Genomic DNA, 19,171 nt, shown 5'->3' on the forward strand with positions numbered 1-19,171 from the left:
CCCCATCAAAAAAAAAAAAAAAAAAAAAAAAAAAAACACTGGTACAATGCATTAAACAGCTTCTCAGATGCATTAACAGGTTATAGCCCACAGTTTAAAAACACTTTTATGTGGAATCTAAAAAAAAGGATACAAATTAATTTACAGAATCAAAAGAGACTCACAGACTTTGGAAACAAATTTATGGTTACCAAAGGGGACAGGTTGGGGGCAGGGGGGGATGGACTAGGGGTTTGGGATTGGCATATGGACACTGTGATATATGGAATGATTGGCCAAGAGGGCCCTGCTGTATAGAGTACAGGGAACTCTACTCAATATTCTGATGGTCTATATGGGAAAAGAATCTGAGAAAGAATGGAGATGGGTACATATATAACTGAATCATTTTGTTGTAGAACAGAAATTATCACAACATTGTAAATCAACTATACTTCAAAATAAAACTTTCAAAAATGAAATACACAAATAAAAACCCACTGATTGAGTACAGTGTGGTTATGGACCAACACATCAATGTCACCCGAGAACCCAGAAATACAAATTATGGAGACTCGGAGTTCCCGTTGTGGTGCAGTGGTTAACGAATCCGACTAGGAACCATGAGGTTGCAGGTTCGCTCCCTGCCCTTGCTCAGTGGGTTAACGATCCGGCGTTGCCGTGAGCTGTGGTGTAGTTGCAGACGCGGCTCGGATCCTGCGTTGCTGTGGCTCTGGCGTAGGCCGGTGGCTACAGCTCTGATTCAACCCCTAGCCTGGGAACCTCCATATGCCGCGGGAGCGGCCCAAGAAATAGCAACAACAACAACAACAAAAAAGACAAAAAGACAAAAAAAAAAATTATGGAGACTCATTTAAACATATGGAATCAGAAATTGTGAGAGAGAAGTTCCCGTCGCAGTGCAGTGATTAACGAATCTGACTAGGAACCATGAGGTTGTGGGTTCGATTCCTGGCCTTGCTCAGTGGGTTAAGGACCCAACATTGCCGTGAGCTGTAGAGTAGGTCGCAGATGCGGCTCGGACCCAGAGTTGCTGTGGCTCTGGCATAGGCCGGTGGCTACAGCTCCGATTAGACCCCTAGCCTGGGAACCTCCATATGCTGTGGGAAGTGGCCCTAGAAAAGACAAAAAAAAAAAAAAAACCCATGAAATCATGAGAGAGGGATCCAGCAAAATCCCTCTGGTTTAAAGTTTGAGGGTCACTGATTTGGGACACCATGGAATCTGGTTCAACAGCCCACATCTGAATATCCTGAATTTTTGTGGGTACCCTGGGCAAGAACCTTGCCTTTTCTCTACCTCAGTTTCCTCCTCAGTAAATGAACATAATAGTAGTACTTTCTATATAAAATAGAGGATTCAGTGAGAGAACACAGGAAAACACCTACCACAGTGTCTGACATATATTAAGTGTTTACTACACATTAGATAAATAACAGATGTCAAAACAACAAAATTAAAAAAATTTAAAGTGTTATGTTTCTTTTTCACTAAAAATTACAATTAGTAAAAACTCTTATTCTTTACATTTTTCCCTACATGTATCTCAATCATGTTTATATCACCCAACACCTGCTCTTTAACAGTTATAACATTACATTTATTTGTAATTACATGCTTAATGTCTATCTCCCATATTAAGTTGTAAGCTCCAATAGAGCAGGGATTATGTGTGATGAGGTTCATCATTATAATTCTACTTCTATTTTACTGCCTACACTAAATATACATCATTTATTAGCTGTATATGCTGAGTGTTTGCTACATCCCAGGCAATGTATAAAAAATTGCTATAACGATTTAAATAAGATATTATATATAAGACTAGAACCCAACTCTAAATGCTCATTCATATTAGCTATAATCATATTGAATGAATTTCAAAGTCAACACTGAATAGATGGAATATAAGCCCATTTTGGTCATCTTTCCTAAAATCATGTAGTTTAATTCAGCAAACTATGCATTTGAATGAGATTATGATCATATAATTTTCAGAATCTGCAACAGTTCTGGTAACATTCACAAGGATTGCTCTCTCTTGTCCTTCCTCAGACTAAAGCCTATTACATATGGCTACCTCTTTAGATTTGAAATACATGAGAGAAACTTAACATTAAAAGAAAATAAACATCGCAAAAAATAAAAGACAAAAAATGAGATGCTTACTTGAAAGGGGAACTGACGATATTTCAAATATTCTGCAAGTATATCTAACATCCGCACCATTTGAGAAAAAATAAGAACTCTATTGCCTCGCTCTCTTAGGCGAATTAACAGTTTGTCAAGAAGAATTAATTTTCCGCTACTACGGATTAAGTGCTATGAGGAAACAAAAAATTACAACTATTATAACATGTTAAAAGAACCAATCAAATGAAACAAATGCCCCACAACACTTCAGTTTCTTTAACTATTTTGAGATTTAAAATTTTCATAATGTGTTAAAAGTTTATTTCAGCTTTCAAAATTTTTTAGAACCTTTATCTTTATTCTATGGCTTAAGAACACCATTTTTTTCTTGCCATTTAGCACCTAGGCTTTTGTTGTATTTTCTGGAGGAAAGAACAGAACTGTTATACTCTATTTGCTTATTTCTCCAAAAATCTTGGCTGAAAAACAATACACTGAAAGAAGCAGCAATTAAGCAACCAAAGTTTTTGAAAGAATAAGAAAATGTACTCTAATTTATCTATCTCAGTCACCGATCCTAGCACTTCAAAGCACTACTATGGCTGGATAGCAATTGTGCCTTCTTCACACTCTTCATCTTCCAGAAGTGACAGGACTGGTAAGATCTAAGGTCTAGATGGTCTTCTTAAGACTACCACTGCCCATGTTATGAATTCAGCACAACTGCTATTACTGATTTTTTCTGAAAATGAAGAATACAAATACGCTAAGGGTTTTTCTAGATAAAGTGTGAGACAGCTCATGGTTAGAGATCTGTTTTTAGAAGAATTATCAAAATGATTACTTGGATAAATTATAATTTTTAAACCTTTTTATAAAGTCTAAAAAACCCAAGTACCATTACTTAAATATACCATTAACCAAAGAGAATTTCTAACCAATATATTAAAGCACTGTGCCATTTTCAGTTACAACTGAAGTAAACATTTCTAGAATTTTGCTTTACCACAAAGTAACAAAATTTTAAAATTCTTACTTGTAAGGCCTCCTGTTTATTATAGAATTCATTATTATCTGGTGGTTTAATGAGGTAGCAATGGTTACAACATTTCTTTAGCTCCATCATAATATTCAAAAAGCCTGAGGTACTGCCCTTGGAACCTTTGCTGAGGGCTTTGTAATTCCTAGTTAATATCCATCTGTTCAAAAAAAAATTATGAAAACGATGTAGCAGAACATTTACCAGGATGAATTCTAAAATCATTAAAAAAAAAAAAATCAATCAAGTACCAAAGCAAAAGTGCACCATTATGAAGCTCAACTGCATATGCAATGAACCAAACTTTGTTCACAAGACATTTATACTCATTCATAAGACTTATGAGAACATGAAACTTGTTATCAGAACCATTATCTACGCACAGTAAAGGCTTAACGTAACATAGTGAATAGAGCATATTAAACCCTTTCCCCCAAAATTTATTTTTAAAATGGTCAATTTCATTACCTATCTTAACCTTTCTATAAATTTTACTATATTAGGCAGCTAATGCAGATAGCTAAAAGTTCATGAGGATACCTAGTTTAGCCACACTGCCTTCTCTAGATTACAATTACACAATACTCATGAAAACCTAGAGAAAAATTATAAGTGGTTATTTTATTACTGCAAACTATACAAAACATTTCTTCTCACCATCATCTATACTAACACTTTTGATTTTCTCTCTTTGGTCAGTCCTAAGAGGGACTTGAAACAATTATATCTGATTTGTGCCAAGATAATAGAAAGTAGGGAACTGGAGGTGGTTAGAGATAAAATGAGTTGAATATCAAGCTGAATGATGGAATTTATTACACTATCCTATTTTGTATATGTTTGCAATTTTCCATCATAAAAATGTAAAATTTATATATAAATGTATTTTTTAAGTGGATGGCACTTACAGGTATTATCATAAAACATATTTCTGAGAATTCAAATAAATCAAATGCATGAAGCAGTGCATTTTATGTAATTAAATGTTTAAATAGATATTAGGACAGATATTTCTCTTAAAGTGTTACTATAGAGATCTGACATACATAATTTATAAAAAATATGATTTAATAACATTCTTCGGAAAGCAGTGGGCCTTGGAGTTCCCTGATGGCCAAGTGGATAAGGAGCTAGTGTTGTCACTGCTGTATATGGCCAAAACAAAACAAAAAGCAAGGGCGCCTAAAATTTTAAGTTTCCTTTTCTGACTTCTATTTGTTAATTATACAGTTATCATAATCACATAATAATGCCTTGGTATCATGGAAATCCCAACACTTAAAAAAAAATCCACTACAACATAACAGAGTATGAAAAAGAGAAAAGCAATTAATGGTAGGTTATAAAATCAATTGTTTATTCTATGTCACCCATGATCTTGGACATGCCATTAAATCTCTCTTTGCTTCCATATTCCATAGAGTAAACCTATTCTAATATTTAAAAACTGTTGGAGTTCCCGGCGTGGCTCAGTGGTTAATGAATCCTACTAGGAACCATGAGGTTGCAGGTTCTATCCTGGCCTCGATTAGTGAGTTAAGGGTCCGGTGTTGCTGTGAGCTATGGTGTAGGTCACAAACGTGGCTTGGATCCTGCATTGCTGTGGCTGTGGTGTAGGCTGGCAGCTACAGCTCCAATTAGATCCCTAGCCTGGGAACCTCCATATGCCACGGACACGGCTCTAGAAAAGACAAAAACAAACAAACAAACAAACCTCAAAAAATAAATAAATAAATAAAACTTAAGAACTGCTAATGCTCTATGATGCAAATGAGGATGGGGGCCACCTAGATGAGACAAGGATGGGGTTTACGTAAAGTTAAATGTTCAGAACATGTGCTCTCTTTACTGCTTACTTGTAATATTGTTTCTGTAAAGCACTCATTTCCATTCTTAAAATCTGTTCAACCTTGGCAGGAAGAGATTTTTCCACATCTTTCTTAACCCTGCGTAACAGAAACGGCTCAAGCTCCTTGTGGAGGCTTGCATAACCATATTCTCTGCCTTTGCCATGTTCTTCTTCAAAATCTTCCCAGGAAGAAAACCTGAAAAATTTAAGCAAATGGAAAAATCACTGAAAGAAGTCAAACTGCATTTGAGATTTTCTAATAGAGTCAGATATAAAAAAAATACAGATTTTTTGGGGAAAATTTAGCTAAAATGAGTCACTTCTTACAACTCTTTTTCCAAGCAATCTATTATGTATCTACATAGAGGTATAGTCTGTTTTTCCTCATTTACAAAATGGGATTTTCCAACAGCTCCTTGTTACTGTTGTTACTGCTATTCTCAAATACTAAGATAATGTTTCCATTTTTCAAGCAAGGTATTTTGAATATAGACAAAGTCAACTGTTATAATTTATTATACATGGCTCAAGCTTATTTATTTACAAAAGTGAAAAACTAAAATATTATTTAAATATGAAATATCATCCCATTTCCATTTCTTTTCTGCTTAATAATCTCTGGTCCAATGTTTGGGCAATAAAACTTCCTTCTCATCCTATGAAACTCTAATTACTTTCCTGCTAAACTTAGCTACAAAACTAACATTAAAATTGTCTATCTCAATTTATCTTACTTTTCTGGCATAATGAAATGTAGCAAAGACCAGAGCTCTTTGAGGGAGTTTTGTAGAGGAGTTCCAGTGATAAGGAGACGGTGATTGGACTTAAAATCTATTAAAGTTTTGTACAGAAGAGAGTCATCATTCTTTAATCGATGTGCTTCATCTACGCCTATAAATGCCCAATTCAGACCTCCAAGGAATGCCTTAAAATGAACAGAAGAACATAGTTAATATTTCAAGAGAAAAACAGTATTCAAATCATTAAAATTAGGTAAATTTAAAAACAAACATGTCTAAAATTTAAATAAAAATTACATTTTACTCTAAGATTTACTAAAATCTTTAATCAAGTACTTCAACATGCAAAATCAAGTTCCTTCCATGACTACTTTAACCATTAGGAAAACAGAGTATGATATGAAGTGAAAGTTTTTTCACTAGTTTAAATATTGAAAATAAAGAAAAACTACAGTATCATTTTAAATTTTTACAAGATTTTTAGCCTAAGCCCAGTAAAAGCCTCTACTGATGTCAATTTGCAGAAAACATGATATAAATTTGGAACAGTGTACAAGTGTAGCTGTAATTCACTGTATCGATTTTAAGAATTGTGTATCTCCATTATATCAACATAGGTCTCTGACCTAATAGAGACAGGTCTGATTCTGCTATGTAATAGCTGCATGAGTCCAGGCAAGTTCATTAATCTGAGACTTGGCTTTTCTTTACAGTATGAATTGCAGTATTTCACAAAGTAATATGAAGAATTAAGTAAGACAACAGCTATTACCACAGTTCTTTAGCCAATGGTAGATTAATCCTGTTAGGTATCTTCCTCCTATTTAAAGATCTTACAAATCAACATACACTAAACCAGCTCCATATTTTTTGGTCTGCTTTTCTAACATTTTAAACATAAAAATCATTCTTACTTCAAGGATCATTAAAAAAAAAAAAAAAAGGCCAGATTTGACCCACAGGCTTTAATTTGCTGACCCATGATTTAAGTTTTCTCCTCATCCTATCCACAATATATGGTAAAGCGAAAACTGACACACACCAAACAGAAAAACATAGATAATACATACCTTATCCTTCAGTAAGATTTCGTAAGTTGTTAACAGGATATTAAATTTTAACCGTTTAGTCTGGGGATGCATCCATTCATGAGTTCTTATCTATCAAGAAATTCAAGGACAATTTTAAGACAAATATTAAGTATACTTTTACATGAATATCTAAATTAAAATCCATTCAAAATAGACAATAAACTAAGTGTATGTCTATGTAATGAAATAGTTCTAACTATTCTTTATGCAGCCCAAGCTACACTGATCTTACTTATAAATAAAATGTAAATATTCCAGCATATCAAAACCTATAAAAAATAAAATAGATGTATTTTTAATATGTGCTTTTCACTGAAGAAAAGTTCTCACTTGACAAAACACAAGTGACTAACTCACTTAATAATATAATCTTTGTGGATGAAATATTACATCTGGGGTTCGCTTCATAATCATGAGGAGTAAAAGTACCATGTAGAGATACAGATGAAACAAAACTGGCAATGGCTAAAATTATGAAGTTGGAGAGGTACACATGGAAGTTTATTATACTCTTTCGGCTTTCATATTTGAACTTTCAATAAGGCAGGAAAACATAGACAAAGTGATCAATGATACAGTAACACTAAAATAAAAATTAATTTTTATTATGCCAATCAAATATGTATAGTCTTACTTTGTGGCAAGTTTAATGCTAGAAACTAAGAACTTATAAAGACAAATCAAAGACTTGTCCTCAAAGACAAGTTTGTCTAAATTTCTAAATTTGTGGAGAGACAACTTACCATGTTTCTGCTGTTGATGTCACCTAAATAAACCACAGCATTCATTTGAGAAGCCCATGTCTGAATCTCCCTTTGCCAGGAAGTGAGAGTAGAGAGTGGTACTACTAATAGAAAAGGTCCATATAATTGGTGTTCATGAAACAAATAATTTAAAAATGAGATAGTCTGTATTGTTTTTCCAAGGCCCATCTCATCAGCAAGTATGCAACTATTTCCTCTGCAAAGTTAAAAATAAAAATCATATAAGCAATATTCAAATTTATAAGAAACCTTTTTATATAACCCATGTACAAGTTTATGCGAACAGTTAAATAAGATTAATATCACAGGCATTATTTATAATGTCATTTTTATTAACTATAAATAAAAAATATCTTAATAGTTTAAGAGTAGAGGAGGGAGTTTATCATTTTAGGCCAGAAGCAGCTTAAAGGTTGATAGTATTGCCTATAATCTATGACGAAACACAATCTATCTAACAAGTAGTAGAGTCTAGATAAAACTACAGCTATGGTAAAGTTAAAAAAAATAAAATAAAATAATAAATTGCACCTAGTCACCTATACTGCAAAGAACAGAGCAGGGTACACAGCAGAGAGGAAAGAAAAAAAGAGGTGTAAATGGGCATTAGAAATAACTGGAAGAGAAATAGTCCAGTTGTGAAATAGAATGTGTGTATAGTCTGATTTTAAGTTCGATCAAAACCTATTTAAATACTGCAATGATTAAAAGGTTAAATTCAAACTCCGCTCACTAGCTTTTCTTCTTAGTGATAATTATTGTTTATGTACAACAGAAAATTCAAAGACATGCATATAAATACCAAAGAGTCTTATCTTTTACATTAGCAGAATCTTTTCCAAATCCTGTATGTGTAAAATTTTTATTCCCCCAGACAATATACTTACTTGCACCAAGAATGAGCAAGCCAATTTAAACCATTCAGTTGATAATCTCTTAATTCTAAACCCTCATGTCCTCCAATATAGGATGGCTGCTTCTTTAGGGCTACAAATCTTGGCCTTTGTTTTAATACCTTTGGTAGAAATACATGTTAATATGAACAATTATTAAACATAAGAGATCATACTTAAAGATGAAGACTTCATCTTTTACTATAGACTTTAAAATTTCACTTCAAATCATAAAGCTCAGAAATTCCACAATTCAAAATCTAGCTGAGGACTCAGTCAAAGAAGACTGTTGCTATACTATTACTATAACAATGTACAGTGAAATATTTTGCTCGTTTTTGAACAAAATGATAAAAGTAAGTTCTTGTTCAAATACTTGGGTCTCCATACTTCACAAGCCAAAACTATGTGAAATTCATTCATTCAACCATTGCTCCACCCTGACCTTGAAATAAACCATAAACTGGTTTAACTTACCATTTTATTTCTAAATTATCATTATGAATTTACTTCTAAACAAATTCTAGTGGTACACAGACTCCAAAGCTAGCACCAACAGACACTTTAAATAGAAAGACACTATATTAGGCAGGGAAATCCTGGATACTTTCTTATGGTGACATCCCTCTTTCCCTTTCCTAATGCAAGGAAAACACTCACTACTTTTAAAATCAAGCATATATGTCTAGTTTCCAAGGAATTTTCCCTATTTGGTCTCCCTAACCCACTCCGTACAATTACCACCACCAATTTATCATCTGACACAGTTTCACTCACCAAGGCTAAAAAGACAGTGCCACATGTAAGATGGCATAATAATTATAGGAACATCATTTGCTATAAGACCTACCAACCAAGTAGTTTTCTCCTTTAGACTATGTGAAATCCGGATCCAACTCTCTATGTAGGCTTGGAATATTTATGATGCATGAATACATTTTTAATAATTAAAAATGGCAAACAGTACTCACTTTGCAATCTTTAAAAGGAGTGGTTTTTGATTGATTCCTGCTAAAATACTCATCTATGCATGCTTGGAACTTTTTTGAAATGAGAGCTCCATCTTCCCAGCTGCATTCTGAGTATGGAAGGCCCTGCCATTTGCAGTAATAATCAGGATAGCCAGCAGCTGACTTTTGATTGGAATGAGCTATAACATAAAACAAGTATTTATTTTATTTTTCATATTGAATCTTATCAAGGAATGCATGTAAAAATAAGTCATCTGGTTTAAAACACTCTTATTATAGTAAGAGCAAGCTACTGTATTTTATATGTAAACAGTCAATTAAAAATTTTTTTTCAGATGACTTCAAGCATGGAAAGATAAATGTTTAATTAGAATCATTTATTACTGACCAATTATTCGCTCCACTATTTGATACTGCTTGTGGAGATCATCTGTAAGTTCTTGCTGGCAATTATAATATTCCACATCTTCTGGAGAAGCATTTTTCAACCTGAAAGATTATTAATCCAAGAAGCGATTCAAAAATCTCCCCTAGATTGTAAACTGGAATAGCTACTACGGAAAACAATATAGAGGTTCCTCAAAAAACTAAAAATAGATTTGTCATATGATCTAGCAATTCCACTCCTGAGCACATATCCAGACAAAACTGTAATTCAAAGGATACACACAGGAGTTTGCTGGTGGCTCAGCAGGTTAAAGACTCAGCATTGTCACTAAGGTGGTACAGGTCACTGCTGTGGCACAGGTTCAATCCCTGGCCCCAGAACTTCCACACACTGTACCCACAGCCTGCCCCCTCCCCCAAAATCCCAAAGGATACATGAACCTCTATATTCATGGCAGCACTATTTACAATAGCCAAGACATGAAAACAACCTAAATGTCCATCAACAGATAAATGGATAAAGATGATGTGGTGTGTATGTGTATCTCTCTCTCTTTATATATATATATATATAGAGAGAGAGACACATCATGTGAATCACAAATACCATATGATATCACTTACATGTGGAATCTGAAATATGACCTAGTGAACCTATCTAAGAAACAAACAGACTCACAGACTTAGAGGACAGACTTGTAATTGCCCAGGAGGAAGGGAGGTGGGGGAGAAAAGGATTAGGGGTTTGAGATTAGCAAATACAGTATATTTCATGTTGTATACGTACACACACACACACACAAAATACATACATATATATATATATATATATATATATAGTATGGATAAACAACAAGGTCCTACTGTATAGCATAGGGAACTATATTCAATATTCTGTGGCAAACCATAGGAAAAGAATATAACAAAACATATGTACATATTTGAATCACTCTGCTGTACATACAGCAGAAATTAACACAACAGTGCAAATCAACTACACTTAAAATAAAAACAAATCTCCCCTAAAAAATCCATCCCCAAATACCATCTGTAACACAAAAATCTCTTTCTGCCACTTGTCATGTGAGCCAGTTTGTATAATGAAAAAACTGAAGAAGAAATAGTCAAGCATCATTAATTTCCAATACTAATATAAAACATACCATCTTTTTGTTTCCTGATCTTTTTTCTTATAATTATCTAATTTTTTCATTCCTCTAACATTCTGCTGCTTTAGGGTTTCTTCTGTCTCCCAAGTATTGTGGATATGTGACCATCCTTTCCATTTAATTAAATACTGGATCTCTCCTGGTTCCTTGTTTTTTTCAAATCCTGCATTCGGGTCACCGTCTGCTTCAACTGCATAGATGGTTGTAGTAGCACCAGTAGCTGGGGGGAGGAAAAAAAGGACAATACATTCCATATAATTCTGTTATAGAAGTTATCTCCTTTAAACTGAAAAATTCAAGAATATAAAGAGAAAAATATACACGTTTTAAAATAAGTAACAGGGTATAAGAATTCATCCAGGAATTCCTGTCATTGCACAGCAGAAACAAATCCGACTGGGAACCATGAGGTTGTGGGTTCGATCCCTGGCCCCACTCAGTGGGTTAAGGATCCAGCGTTGCCATGAGCTGTGGTGTAGGTCGCAGACACGGCTCGGAACCTGCGTTGCTGTGGCTGTGGTGTAGGCTGGCAGCTACAGCTCTGATTCAACCCCTAGCCTGGGAACCTCCATATGCTACAGGTGCGGCCCTGAAAAGACAAAAGACAAACAAAAAAAAAAAGGAAAGAAAAGAAAAAGAAATAATTCATCAGAAATTTTATTAGACATTTATAAAAGAAACTCAATTCTAGAATGGAAAGATTATCTCATTTAATTCCCTCAGTTTTAAAATTAGAAGAAAGGTCAAAAGACAGTGGCACACATTAAGATCATACATCAATACACAGTAAGTAACAACTGGAACACTAATACTGGAAATTAAAATAACTAAAAATCATCTTTAAAAACTACATATCTGGAAAGTCACTATATGGAAGAGATATCTGCACCTCCATGTTCACTACAGCATTGTAATAGCTAAGACATAGAAAGAGCCTAGGTGTCCACCAACAGATGACTAGATAAAAGAAAATGTGGTATACACATTTACATAACAACAGAATACTACTCAGCCATAAAAAGAAGGAAATCTGCTATTTGTGACAACATGGATGAATCCTGAAGGCATCATACTAAGTGAAGTAAGTTAAAGATACATCATATAACCTCAAATATATGGAAAAGGGAAGGAAGGTAGGGAAAGAAAGAAAGGAAGAATTCATAGAACAAGAGATTCATTGTTGTTAGAAGTAGGGTAAATATAGTGAAGGTGGTCAAAATGTGCAAACTTCCAGTTATAAGTACTGGGGATGCAATGCACAACATAATGCTATATAAACACTGCTGTATGGTATATTTGAAAGCTGCTAAGAGAGTAGACTCTAAATTACACGGGAATTTCCCATTACAAGGGAAAAATTTTTTAATTCCATCTATAGAGATAATGGGTGCAGGTAACATAAGTTAAACTTACTGTGGAATTATTCACAATATATGTAAATCAAGTCATTATACTGTCACCTTAAAAGTTATAAAAGTGCTGCATTGTCAATTATATCTCAATAAAACTGAAAGGAAAAAATGTCAAGACAACTAAAAAATAATCTACATATTTGAGATAAAAGAAAAAAAGTTTTAAACCAAACCATGTGTCATATTGAAAGTACCCAAATAGCAATTATTTAGGCGTGGTGACAGAAAAACTCAAATGCATGGGTTAAAATTTTTCTAGTATCTGTAATATATGAGTGATATCAAGTGTATACTTCTTGGGAACAAAGTACTCAGGTGAGCAAAGTATTAGCAAATAAGTAAAAAGAAGAAAACCTACCCTCTTGGCTTTCAAAGGTGAAATATCTTTAAGAAATATCTTATTCTAGCAAACACTGGAACAACAACAACAAATTGTTTTTAAATTAAAATACCTCCTTTTCTCCCAATCCGACAATCCATAAACCGTTCTATTGTTTCAAATTCCTCTTCCTCAGGTTGAGGAACATCCTCTCCACAGACTTCTAATAGGTCATCAGAATCTGTTTTCATTTCTTCATCTTCCTTATAACTAACATTGACAGTTGCTTGGCGACGAGAACTTCTTTTATCATTATCATAATCTTCATCCTCCTCCTCCTCCTCAGATGAATCAATCTGCCTCTTTTTTTGTCCAATAATCTTTTTTCCATTTTTTGACTTTGATCTAGGGAAGACCAGGGGAGAGGTATTTTATAGAAACACTGGCATAAAAGAATATCTGAAGAACTATTGGAAAAGGACACATACCAAAAATTTTCAGAATCAAGCCAAGAATATACTAAACGTACCTATTCTGAGGTTTTCTACTTTTGTTTTTTGGCTCATAGTCAGATTCTGTTTCATCACAACTACTTTTCTCTCTTTCTTCCTCAGATTCTGAATCTGAACCAGACTGAGATGGAGATCCCGACCCAGACATCTGCCAATCTTCACTGTATGTAAAATACATAAAGGATGTTTGTTTATACTTATATAGCAAATTTTGTCTCTGATAAAATACAAAAATAATCAAATAAACTATATTTTGGTTAATATAAAAAATACTGCTTTCACCCATACTAAAAACATTAAAATGTCTGCAGAATACGAAAAATGTTGAAAAATATTCTTTACAGATTTCTCTTATAACTCCAGAGCTTTTTAAATTAATCATTTATACTTCAGTAAAAGGCAAATAAGTGAAACTATTTTCATTATTACTATGGATGAAAAAAATAGCATGCTAATTTAAAGAGTTATAGGGCTTAATTTTGAAAATCCTGTGTAATTATTACACTTGTCATTTCAGAGAGATTCTAATCCCTTCCATTTTAATTTTCTGGAGACTGATTTTCAAAAATACACCCTTTGGAGTTCCCATTGTGGAGCAGTGGGTTAAGAATCTGACTGCAGTAGCTTGGGTCGCTGCAGAGGCGCAAGGTCCAACCCCCAGCTTGGCACAGTGGGTTAAAGGATCCACCAATACTGCAGCTGTGGCGAAGGTCACAGCTGTGGCTCAGATTCATTCCCTGGCCTGGGAATTTCCATGTGCTGTGGGTGTGACCGTAAAAAATGTGGTTTTTTTTTAATAAAAATAAAAATACACCCTTCGAAAGTTATTTCCCGTCGTGGCTCAGTGGTTAACGAATCTGACCAGAAGCCATGAGGTTGCAGGTTCGGTTCCTGGCCTTGCTCAGTGGGTTAAGGATCCGGCGCTGCCATGAGCTGTGGTGTTGGTTGCAGACACGGCTCGGATCGCGCGTTGCTGTGGCTGTGGCATAAGCCGGCGGCTGAAGCTCCGATTGGACCCCTAGCATGGGAACCTCCATGTGCCATGGGAGCGGCCCTAGAAAGGCAAAAAGGCAAAAAAAATAAAAATAAAAATAAAAAAAACCTTGCACCACAGAAGCAATCTAACTTGCTCTACTGACTGTGAAAACGTTAGATCCTTATCCTGCTGCACCGCAAAACAACTCCTCTGCTATAATATAAACTTGAATATAAATATAAAATGAAACACATAGATTAAGTTCTTACATATACACTACATCCTGTCTCACACTATTTCTATTCCATTGGTCTGCATCTCTTGCATCAATTATGACTAGGTTAAGGGTTGCATAAGCAAGCACATATGATAAAATCTGGCTTATGAGAAAAAACAGACTACAGAAGCAATTTTTTTCTTTTCGTTTTTGGCTGCCCTGCGGCCTATGGAGCTCCCAGGCCAGGGATCAGACCTGATCCACAGTTGCCACTGACACTGCAGCTGTGGCAATACTGTATCCTTAACCCACTGTGCACGTGCTAGGCGAGGGACTGAACCTGCGTCCCAATGCTCCAAAGATGCCACTGATCCCATTGCACCACAGTGGGAACTCTGAGAAGCAAATTTTTTTATCTTGAGCTTTTTGTTAAGAGTTTGCACATTAGATGTAGCAATAGGCAGAACGTATGAAAAAATCTCCATTTTATATTTTTTAATAAAAAATAATGGTTTTTATATTCAACCGAATCTATCCATCATCCCAGATTACTCCTGTTTGTTTTTTAGGGCTGCAACCACAGCAAATAGAAGTTCCCAAGCTAGGGGTCAAATCAGAGAGGTAGCCATTGGCCTATGCCACAGCACAGCAATGCCCATTCCGAGCAGCATCTGAGACCTATACCACACCTCGAGGCAATTCTGGATCCTTAACCCACTGAATGGGGCCAGGGACTGAACCTGTGTCCTCATGGATACTAGGCAGGTTTGTTACTGCTGAGCCATGACAGGACCTCCTACTCTTGTTTTTCAAAATATTCTTTGCTTGCACTCATGCTAAGTTTAGAAATTACAAACTCAGTGAATTAAAAGGTTGAGACACAGCAATGAAAATACACTTAGTAAACCAGAAGACAGAACTGAATAAATCAGCCAGACTGTAGCATAGCAATAAAAGTATAAAAAACATGATGGGAAGGGAGATCCAACAGATAAATACATTATATATGTTCCAGCAAGACAGTTACAATATATATCTCTACAGAATGAGAAAGAGAAAATGCCTAGAAATACAATGACCCAATTTTCAGAAACTAGTAAAACATGAATTTTCACATTAAAGATGCATAAAATAGGAGTTCCTGCTGTAGTGCAACAGGATTGGTGGCATTTTGGGAGCGCTGGGACATAGGTTTGATCCCCGGCCCAGCACAGTGGGTTCAGGACCTGGCGTTGCTGCAACTGTGGCTTAGGTCACAACTATGGCTCAGATCTGATCCCTGGCCTGGGAACTCCGTACACCACAGGGCAGCAGAAAAAAAAGGGGAGGGCAAAAAAAGATGCATAAAATAAAGAGCATAGTGGTATAAATAAATAACAAATCAAAAGCTGGACATACCAAAGTGAATGTACAGAATATCCACGACAAAGAAAAAAAGAAGAGATAACAACAGAACAATATTTTTAAAGCAATGAGAGAGAAAAAAGCTCAGACATCTAAATGTCGGAATTAAGGGAGTTCCCATTGTGGCTCAGTGGAAACGAATCTGACTAGCAACTATGAGGACACAGGTTCTATCCCTGGCCTCAGTGGGTTAAGGATCTGGTGCTGCCGTGAGCTGTGGCGTAGGTCGCAGATGCTGCTTGGATCTGGCATTGCTGTGGCTGTAGCGTAGACCAGCAAGTATGGCTTGGATATAACCCCTAGCCTGGGAACCTCCATATGCCGTGGGTATGGCCCTAAAAAGACAAAAATAAATAAATAAATAACGGAACTGAGATTAGAAGTACTCTTAACACTTACTAGGTCAAGATCTCTAGGAAATTATAGTGACTATCTAAATGAGTTCTACAAAGAAAGTTAATTTCATATGCAGATAATTAGGATAAGAAAAAAAAATTAGTAATTTAAAACTCACAGACACAGAGAATAGATTTGTGGTTGCCAAGGGAGAAGAGTGATGGGGGAGAAATGGATTGGGAGTTTCAGATTAGCAGATGCAAACTATTATATATAGAGAGGATAAATAACAAGGTCCTACTGTATAGCATAGGGAACTATAGTCAATACCCTGTAATAAATCATAATGGAAAAGAACATGAAAAAGAATGTGTGTGTGTGTGTATAAATACTCTGCTGTATAGCAGAAACTAATCAAACACTGTAAATCAACTATATTTCAGAAAAATAAACTAAAAAAAAAAAAAGAGACTCACACACACAAAGAATTAAAGGTTTAAATTAACCTAATAAAATGCCATGAACCAAGAATTTACAAAAGTTCACTTTTGGGAACATATCGTTCATAACGTAATACAAAAATCATTAGGATTTTCTTGCTATAAAAGTAATCAGTTGGACAAAATGGCATACTCTTTATGCTTTTTCCTTTTGACCTCACTTGATGAGTCATCAGAATCTTCACTGCTGGAGGAATCCTGTAAAGAAAAATATAAAGTTACTGTTATTAATGATTAGAGCTTAACCTAAATAACAATTTTTTGTCATACTATTTAACATCCACTTTGCTAGTAACAGCAACTAGTAACTATAAAGCCCCTTTTTTCCGTGTTATTATATTAATATCATTAATAAACAAAGTAATTAATAACAGTTTTACTGCAAATTTATAACACAGGTAGTGAAATTAGGTAAACATCACGATGTCAGCATTTTGTATAAAATCTTAATCTAACAACTCTGGGGATCATTACTGTTGCCTGATATGGCCTCTAGTATGGCCTCAAAAGGGAATCCTAATTGTCGGTATTTCAAATTTTTATTCAATATTTTTATTCCTCATTGGGCAGTTTGTGATATACAGATAGTCCTCACTTTTTGCAAGTTTGATTTACATCACTTCACTTTTACAAAAAACTATATTAGCATCTGTTTTCACTAACTGAAAATAAAATCAAGAGAATTTTCTCTTTTACAGAAACAGGCAAAAAGCAAAAATAGCTTTCAGCATTTGTTTTGCAATGAGGTGTTACAGAGGGAGCACACATGCAGAGCAGAAAGAAGGGCACTCCCAAACTCCTTCCTCTAGAACTATTATGCTCAGCATCTCAGCACAAGTGCCCATAATTTTGAACTGTGCTGTGTCTGTGCTCTATCTCCTTTTATTTTGTACATCAGTTAGCAAGATGCGTCCTAAAATAATAGCTTCTTTGCTTTACACTATTTGGGCTTAGAAAAGATATACTCTTATTGCTCTTGGATAGCTGGGAAAAAATCTATAGTTCTTCCTAAATGTTTCTGTGCAAATATACACGTGTGTTCATGTTCACATAGGAACTGCACTGTTTACAGTTGTAGCCTACTCTTTTAAAAACATTTTGAGAATTGTTATTAATGTTCTATACAAATATGATTTAGGAGTTTAATATTTCTTCATTCATATGTGTGTGTGTTTGTGTTTTTCCCTAGTGCTAATTTTCAGTTTATGCTAGTTTTGCTGTGATGAGTAAACACAAATTTCTGTTGCTTACTTTGGAAACAAGCAGAAATTTGCATAAAAATGTCTGTATTTCAAGGCTACTGATACACACTTAAATGCAGTTATTTTCTATTCTTTCCAAATCCTTACTGTTTTTAATAATTTCATAAATATCTACCTAGTTAAATGACTGGGCATTATGTCTACTTTGAAGATAAGAGCTTTAATAATGAAAACTCACCTCTTCTGATCCACTATTAGATGAAGCTTGATGCTGCTGCTGCTGCTGCTTCTTGAGCATTGCAGACCTCTGAACAGCCAGAATACTAGGGCTAGATTTCCAGAACTATAATAGAAATATAAACAAGTCAAGAACAAAGTTTTGCAAAAACTGGAAAAAGGTTAATTTATTGAAAAGCAATACTAACATTTTTACTGCCTTCAAATAATGAATTAAGACTGTTTTCCTTACATTATATGTAATATAATATTACTGCAATAAAGTTAAAATAAAATGCTAAGCTTGTATATATAAACAATTTACAATGTGTTGAATTTCAAAGACAGACAATATTAACCAATATGCTCTTTGGGCTTAAGACTATTATTTTCAAAAGCAATGTGCTAATATGCGACATTAGTGCTACTCAAAGTGTGGCTGCCAGATTTTTTTAATTGGTGTGAAGTGAAGATGGGGAGCTTGAGTCAGAATGCAAATCAACTAAGCACAGTTTTAGGTCAGCTGATTTTCTGTTTGTTTTTGGTACCAAGAATTCCTCCGTGAAGGAAGCTTTGTGTACCTTCCGGCCAACCATCTCATTATGACTGGTACTGTAACAACTCTACTGTATGCTATTCCGAGGAAGAGACAAATTTTAGTAACTCTTTTAGTAGCTTCTTTTAAAGAGAATGGCCCTTAGCTTATTCTACCATGTATCTTCAAAGAAGCAGAGTTCAATTAAATTCTCCTGCTATTAGCAATAAAGTATCTCCTTCGAAGATCTTGAAAGCAGAGATCAGACACTGTACCATTAACAAAAAACTCACAAAGCTTGTAATTTTTATCAATAAGACACTGAAATTTATGAAACAATTCCTGCCTCAAAAAGAGAAAGTTTTTTATTTGTTTTATATAGACTGCTTCTCTCCCACGCCAATTAGTCTACAGATATTTAACCCCAAGCTTCAGAATCGCTTAAAGTGTATTTTAATGTTTAAAATTAACGGCTTTCTAAAAGCTAGGCTAAGGATGCTCTAAAC

At 34.7% G+C, this 19,171-nt stretch overlaps 1 protein-coding gene across 3 annotated transcripts in view; it reads right to left on the minus strand.

The window, feature by feature from the left end:
- Positions 1-19,171, minus strand: part of CHD1 (chromodomain helicase DNA binding protein 1) — a 79,635-nt gene that overhangs the window by 32,995 nt on the left and 27,469 nt on the right. For all 3 annotated transcript variants that reach the window (XM_047778361.1, XM_047778362.1, XM_047778360.1), the window contains exons 4-17: positions 18,153-18,257; positions 16,846-16,910; positions 13,297-13,440; positions 12,901-13,172; positions 11,031-11,256; positions 9,869-9,969; positions 9,481-9,659; positions 8,504-8,631; positions 7,596-7,812; positions 6,832-6,921; positions 5,756-5,946; positions 5,029-5,217; positions 3,170-3,332; positions 2,170-2,322 (exon numbers count right to left, since the gene is read on the minus strand). In XM_047778361.1, coding sequence (XP_047634317.1) covers positions 2,170-2,322; positions 3,170-3,332; positions 5,029-5,217; positions 5,756-5,946; positions 6,832-6,921; positions 7,596-7,812; positions 8,504-8,631; positions 9,481-9,659; positions 9,869-9,969; positions 11,031-11,256; positions 12,901-13,172; positions 13,297-13,440; positions 16,846-16,910; positions 18,153-18,257 — 2,223 coding nt within the window. The remainder of the gene's footprint in view (positions 1-2,169; positions 2,323-3,169; positions 3,333-5,028; positions 5,218-5,755; positions 5,947-6,831; positions 6,922-7,595; positions 7,813-8,503; positions 8,632-9,480; positions 9,660-9,868; positions 9,970-11,030; positions 11,257-12,900; positions 13,173-13,296; positions 13,441-16,845; positions 16,911-18,152; positions 18,258-19,171) is intronic.

The sequence above is a fragment of the Phacochoerus africanus genome, chromosome 4, assembly GCF_016906955.1.
Source record: "Phacochoerus africanus isolate WHEZ1 chromosome 4, ROS_Pafr_v1, whole genome shotgun sequence".
Classification (NCBI taxonomy): Eukaryota; Metazoa; Chordata; class Mammalia; order Artiodactyla; family Suidae; genus Phacochoerus; species Phacochoerus africanus.